The 7,075-nt window shown below is 37.4% G+C and overlaps 1 protein-coding gene across 5 annotated transcripts; it reads left to right on the top strand.

Annotated features, from left to right (window-relative positions):
- LOC115964082 (U3 small nucleolar ribonucleoprotein protein MPP10) lies at positions 1-6,514 on the top strand. 5 transcript variants are annotated; one of them, XM_031083392.1, is made up of 13 exons: positions 1-758; positions 993-1,054; positions 1,486-1,690; positions 1,811-1,918; positions 2,039-2,176; positions 2,428-2,496; positions 2,593-2,634; positions 3,404-3,472; positions 3,671-3,742; positions 3,848-3,912; positions 4,048-4,189; positions 4,350-4,407; positions 5,408-5,424. In XM_031083392.1, exons 1-13 carry the CDS (start codon positions 78-80, stop codon positions 5,419-5,421), a joined length of 1,725 nt encoding a protein of 574 aa, XP_030939252.1. In that variant the 5' UTR covers positions 1-77; the 3' UTR covers positions 5,422-5,424. The 5 variants fall into 5 exon arrangements, with proteins under 5 accessions (XP_030939252.1, XP_030939251.1, XP_030939254.1 ...); XM_031083391.1 differs by having other exon boundaries at positions 1,808-1,918; XM_031083394.1 differs by lacking the exons at positions 4,350-4,407; positions 5,408-5,424 and adding exons at positions 5,857-5,919; positions 6,014-6,514 and having other exon boundaries at positions 3-758; positions 1,808-1,918.
- Positions 6,515-7,075: the final 561 nt, after the last annotated feature.

The following is a 7,075-nucleotide window of genomic DNA, read 5'->3' as shown; positions in this document are numbered from 1 at the left end:
AAAACCCTAACCCTCTAAAACCCAACCTCTTCTTCTTCTTCTTCAAATAGACAAAGAAGAAACCTATCTCATCATCAATGGGGATGGCGACCTCAACCAAAGAACCCGGACTCGAAGCTCTGAAACGCCTGAAATCTACGAAGGCACCAGAATGGCTAACACCGAACCCGTCTCTCTCTCAAACGGCTCGCGCCGCGTCAGAGCACCTCTTCGCTTCTCTGAAGCCCTTCACTCCGAAATCCCCATTCGAAAAGCTCTTGACCCAAGGGTTCGACGCCGAGCAGATATGGCAGCAAATCGATCTCCAATCCCACCCCCTTATGTCGACTCTGCGCCGCGAGGTGAAGCGGTTCGAGAAGAACCCAGATGAGATATCGAAGCTGAAGAAGGTTCAGAAAGTTGGGCACAAGGGTTCTGAGGGTGTAAAGGGTGTTGTAGAAGAGGAAAGTGATGGTCTTGATGAGGGATTAAATGGGTTTGATGAGGAATTGGATGAGGATGAAGAAGAGGAAGAGGAGGAGGAGAAGGAGGAGGAAGAGAGAGAGAGTGAGGGTGAAGAGGAGGGAGAGGAAGGTAGAGAAGGTGGGATTGAAGATGCGTTTTTGAAGATAAAGGAATTGGAGGGGTTTTTGGAGGATGGTGAAGCTATGGAATATGGATTAAAGAAGAAAGGTGATGGGTTGGGTAAGAAAAGTAAGAAGAGTAAGGGAAGTGAAGAAGAAGAAGAAGAAGATGATGATGATGAAGAGGATGATGAGGTGAGTGTTTTTTTTTTGGTGGAGATAACATTTTGAATAATTTGGTTGGTTTCTTTTGGTTTTTAGAATTTTTGATTGATTGGGTTTAATTATGGAATTGTGGTTTTAGCCGCTTTAGAAGAATTTGATGGGTTTGAATTTGGTATGGAAAGTGCATATTTGTTAGTGTTATTTAAGTTGATTTTGATGATGTTTGTTGGGGGTTTCTAACTCATTGGCATTTTGTTCTTTTAGCTTGGAGCCTTTGGGCTTGGTGATGATGAAGACGATGATCAAAATGCGGACAAGATGGCAAGGTGCTGTTATGTTGTTTCTTTTTCGTTTCATTGTTGTCGGCTCTAATGAACTGCTCCAATTTGTTATATTCATATTGCCATTGGTATTTTTTAGATAAAAAATTAGAATTGCTAATGAGCTCTAGGTCAAATGACACTTCCTGCTTTGATAATAATTGGATGGATGGTGAGGTTGTGTTTCAAGACCCATTGAGAGTAACTTACCAATCAATAATTAAAAATTGCATTTTTGCTATATGGTAATAGAGTTGGAATGCTCAAATTCTTTGGAATAGTTCTACTTTTAAGATGATGGATGCATGAACTAATCTTTGCTTTTGAGCTATATATCTTGTATTAATGTTGTGCATGGGGGTGTATATTTATAACTCTGATAGATTTGTTTGACATTTCTTTTTTCTGGGCTTAATCTGTGCATATGTGTATTTCAGTTATGATGACTTTTTTGGTTCTAATAAGAAAAAGACTTCAAAACGAAAATCAGAAGTGAATGTTCGGTCAGAAGATTTAGACATGGGTGACGAACAAGAAGATTCAGACATGGGTGATGGACAAGAAGATTCAGACATGGGTGATGAACAAGAGGATTCAGACATGGGTGATGATCAAGAAGATGATGGGGCTTTTGAAAATAAGGTATTTTTTTTTTGTTTCAAAATATATGTGCACATTGTTTAGTAGTAGTAAAATTTCATTCATTGCTAGCAGGAATTTTAGTTGAAACACATCTGATCTTGATTTTCTTATTTATAGAAGCAAGAGACTCTTTCTACCCATGAAAAAGAACTTCAGAAGCTTCGATCTCAAATAGAGCTGATGGAAAAGGAAGACCTGGAGCAAAAAGATTGGACCATGCAGGGAGAGGTAATATTATCAGTCTAAAATTATAGTGTTAAATCAAATTTGTTTGGATCATAATTGAAGCAGATGTTGATTTGATTCAAGTGAATGTATCTAAATGTGGATTAAATATCTTGGCAACAGGTAACTGCTGAAAAAAGGCCAGTGAACAGTGCATTAGAAGTTGATCTGGAATTTGATCACAATGTGAGACCTGCCCCTGTGATCACTGAGGAGGTTACAGTAGCACTTGAAGAAATCATAAAGGAACGGATCCTTAAGGTAGACTCCATTTGTTTAGCAGATATTAGTTGGAATGCTATCAGGTCATTGATTATAGTTGGACTTGACTATGATGTCATCAAATTATTCTTTTATTTGTGTACTAGATAAGAATGGTTATACGCTTACCAAGAAAAAAAAGAAAAGTATTGCCTTTTGTTTTATTTGACATTACACATGCTGCATTAGTCATTGTGACTTTGATGTCTCTCCATTACTAATCAGCAACAATATTGCTATGATGTTTGTAGGGACAATATGATGATGTGCAAAAGGCTCCTAGGTTGCCGTCTGTGGCTCCGAGAGAAATCAAAGAGTTGGTAAACATTTTATACTGAAATACTGAAGTAAATTCATTCTAAGTGTTACGATGATAGAATTTTACTTATTCAGCACTTTCCTTGTTAAATATGCAGGACGAGAATAAAAGCAAGAAGGGTCTTGCTGAAGTTTATGAGGTTTGAATTTCTGACATGATTCATTATGGGATTTACTCTTCATGTCCTGCTCTCCCCTTATTTTTCCTGGAATTTATGGTTTTGTACACTGGATCTGTATTTTTTGGGGGACCTTTAGGCTCCGCTTGGGAGTTCATAAGGGAATGGAATGGAATTGAATGAGTCATAAGAGAATGGAAAGGAATAGAATGGAATGTATTGTATTTAAGTAAGGGAAATGAATGGAAAAGAATGGAATGGAATGGAATTAAGTAACCTTGATTGGATGTTTTAAAATAAAGGAATGGAATGTAAGTAATCCTGTTTGGGAGCAACATGGAGAGAATAGAATGGAATCATTTTATGACAATATTACTATTAGACCCCTATTTTAAAATAAAATGTTGAATATATAGGGTATTTTGGGAGTTTTATTAAAAAAATTATTAAATTTAATTTCATTCTCTCCCATTCCTCCCAATTTCGGGGGGAATGAAAATTTGAGATTTTAAGGGAATAGAGAGGAATGAGTGTTCCCTCCTACCCATTCCATTCCCTCTTACTTAAACTTCCAAACAAGAAAATGAACTTTCCATTCCCTTCATTAAAACTCCCAAACAAGAGAAGGGAAGAATATTCTAAAATTATTCTTTTTCTTCCTTTCCATTTCATTCCATTCCCTCCTCCCAAGCGGAACTTTAGTAAGGAAGTTTATAATACAGTTTATTCTTCCTTTGTTACTTAAATTAGCAATATTTAACGACATTTTATTTATTTCAATTATTTGCAGGAAGAATATGTTCAGCAGACAAATCTGAATTCTGCCCCTTTGTCATTCAAGGATGAACAGAAGAAAGAGGTGCAAGTTTTCGTTGTTACTTAAATATTCATTGCATTCCTGATTATTTCTTCTTTGTAATCTTCATATCTTTAGTGTCCTTATGGTGCTGTATAGGACTTCAGAACTTCCCATTTGACAGTCTGTTGTTTGCTCCTTCCACTTAGACTTTTGAAGATATTATATATGCTCAACCTTTTTGGCATTATCTTTGATCAGGCTAGCATGTTGTTCAAGAAACTTTGCTTAAAGCTGGATGCTCTTTCTCATTTCCACTTTGCTCCAAAACCTGTATGCTTTTCAATCTCAATCATCTTAGTGAACATCTAATTTTAGGCAATACGTGGTGAACATTTTGTGTCCTTGTCTTTATTGGTTGTGTGTTGATTTGGACAGGTTATAGAGGACATGTCTATACAAGCAAATGTCCCAGCTCTAGCAATGGAAGAGGTAAAGAGTTTGTATATATTCATTTCAAAATTTTATCTGCTCCATATTTAGCAAGCGAGTAAATTATGTGGTCTGCCTTCCATGGACAAATTTCCCTTTTTTTTTTTAATGAATTGATTATAAATGAAAATGTCTTCCATGTGCAGATTGCACCTGTGGCTGTCTCAGACGCAGCTATGCTGGCTCCTGAGGAAGTTTTTACTGGCAAAGGTGACATTAAGGAAGAAACTGAGCTTACACAGGCAGAAAGGAAGAGGAGGAGAGCTAATAAGAAGAGGAAATTCAAAGGTAAGCTTGGGTACCTAGGTTCTTTCATTGTATTTGAAATGCTAATTTTCATTCTTTTTCAAATCGCACTTCTAATTTTAATTTTCCAAATTTTAATACTCTTTAAACCACCAAAATCAAGGGATAAATCTTTGGTATAAAGGCTGAGATTCCTCTGTAGGATAAGCTAATTGAAGGGATATCGATGACAAGGAGTGACAGAATTGAACAAAGTCAACACTTTACCTCTCAATGGTCTTTGTACGCCTCAAGCATCAAGCTGGCCTGGTCCCTAATCAACTTGGTCAGAGTCACAAACATTTCCAACTCCACCATCTTCCACCTCTCCTCCAATTGCACCCTCTTCTCTTTATCAATCAATTCAAGTCCTCTCTTTATCAAACTCTCCTCCAACCTCACATTCTTATCAAACCTTAACATCCCATTCAAACATCTCCCCGAAACCCCAGCAGCAGAAGCATCAGCATCAGCAGAGCCCCAAATTTTCTTCGACAATTCGTATGTCTTTCTATCATGGGGTTTCGAAAAGGTTGGGTCTTTACCAAACTCATGGAACCTGAACTGACTCTGGTAAAAGCCAAGATCCTCTGCCACCAAGAAGTGTCCAAACAGTGAAGCGGAAACGACGCCGTTGAAGCGGGTCAAGAAGAAAGACCCGGAACTGAAATCCCAAGGCGGCGGCGGTGGTGGTAGGGAAGAGAAGAAGCTTTTCCAGAGGCTGTGGAGCGATGATAATGAAATAGAATTACTGGAGGGGATGGTGAATTACAGAGCTATAAATGACGCTAATCCCGCCGAAAATGTCGCCGCATATGTTAAGAAGAGTCTCCACGTGGAAGTTATGAAGGCCCCAACTGGTGGATAAGATGAAAAGGTTAAGGAAGAAGTACCGCAATATGGCTGGGCGAGGAAAGAAAGGTAAAGACCCAACCTTTTCGAAACCCCATGATAGAAAGACATGTGAATTGTCGAAGAAAATTTGGGGCTCTGCTGATGCTGATGCCTCTGCTGCTGGGGTTTCGGGGAGATGTTTGAATGGGATGTTAAGGTTTGATAAGAATGTGACGTTGGAGTAGAGTTTGATAAAGAGAGGACTTGAATTTATTGATAAAGAGAAGAGGGTGCAATTGGAGGAGAGGTGGAAGATGGTGGAGTTGGAAATGTTTGTGATTCTGACCAAGTTGATTAGGGACCAGGCCAGCTTGATGCTTGAGGCATACAAAGACCATTGAGAGGTAAAGTGCTGACTTTGTTCAATTATGTCACTCCTTGTCATCAATATCCCTTCAATTAGCTTGTTCTACGGAGGAATCTCAGCCTTTATACCAAAGATTTATTCCTTGATTTTGGTGGTTTAAAGACTATTAAAATTTGGTATATTACAATTAGAAGTGCGATTTGAGCTAGAGCTCATTGACAATAATTTACTTAGAAATGGGCATATAAATTATGAAAAATAAAGGCAAAGACTTGATAAGATTAACAGAACAGTTTGGCTAGCGAAAATTGCCAGTATAAAGGCTAGTGAGAGAGTCCAAGACAGCTTTTAAAAAAAAAAATTATTCTTGGGGAGGGTGAGTTTGTGACTCATGAGGTCAAGACCTACTTTATGCATTTAAAACTTTAAAAGAGGAGTAAATTATTGATTTTGAGATACATGGTTGCAGCTGAGGCAGCTAAACGGACTGCAAAGAAGCCACAAGACAGCACATCCCTAAACCATGATCATGGTAATGTTTGTTTTTTCTTTGACTTGATTACACCTATCATTAGGGGAATTAATCGAATATTGTTCCTCATGGTAAGACTTTCTTAAAATGGCAGGCAAAGAAGAATGATGAGATTTTGCATATGATTAAGATATGCAATGGTCTCCTTACAAGCCTTACTCTGTAAATCATGGTTTCAACTCAAGGACAAGTAAGAGGAGTGAGAGGCAGAGAAAAGAGGAAGGGTGGTGCCTTTACCCCAAAGATCTCATTTGTTCAGCCTTATGCTTCTGACTTCTGGTGAGTGTGTAAAGAAATCTGTACGAAAGAGGATGAAAAGGATTGAAGCATCATATCCATCAATGGAATGTCAGTTCATTGTTATTTATTAGAATTCTGATATGATAGAAAGTTTTTGTTATGTAATTAGTATCTAGTGATTTTGTTATCCTGGGTTTCACAGATCCTATAGAACAGTATACTAGTTTGTGTCGGTTATATTCTTTTGTTCAGCTTATATGTTTTGCGTAAGGGATTCCATTTTGCTCTAGGGATTCCATTTGTTTTTAGCATCAGTTGGGCAAGACTGGATGAATAGAGATTGCTTTGATGCTTACTACTTACCCTTATAATTAGTTTCAAATTTGTCAAATTCAACAAAAAGCTGTTTCAATTTGAGAATTAGCTGTTCATAATGTTTCTTAGTAACATGCAAGTCATGGCAATTTAAGAGTTGGGACTGCAAGTATATATGTCCCTCCTAAAGAACCCTTGCAATAGTAACTGTAATTTTTATATTGAAAAATGGAACCGATGGATGATAAATCAAGTTGGGTTTGAATCCATCAAGTTAAATCTGACTTTTCTCTCTAAAAAATCAGTTAAAAGTCTTAAGTTGTTCAAGGGGAACCTGAGAAAAATGTTTACCTATATCCCAATTATGACCAATTGACTATATTTTATGTTGACAGCAAAGTTTCTGGATCAGATAGAAAATAATCAAATATCGATGGACCATTAAATTAGAAATTTATCACAATACATCTAAATGGAAGAAATAGAGCATTTCTTCCAAAATCAGCATTAGAAACCATTTGAAAGCTCCACCAATAGAATGTGTTGTCAATGTGCGTCCTTTGAAGCTGAGCCATAACCAATGAATAGTGGCTTCATACTA

The sequence above is a fragment of the Quercus lobata genome, chromosome 10 (genome assembly GCF_001633185.2).
Source record: "Quercus lobata isolate SW786 chromosome 10, ValleyOak3.0 Primary Assembly, whole genome shotgun sequence".
NCBI lineage: Eukaryota > Viridiplantae > Streptophyta > Magnoliopsida > Fagales > Fagaceae > Quercus > Quercus lobata.
The sequence above is the reverse complement of the archived record's forward strand: the minus strand, read 5'-3'. Positions and strand labels throughout refer to the sequence as shown.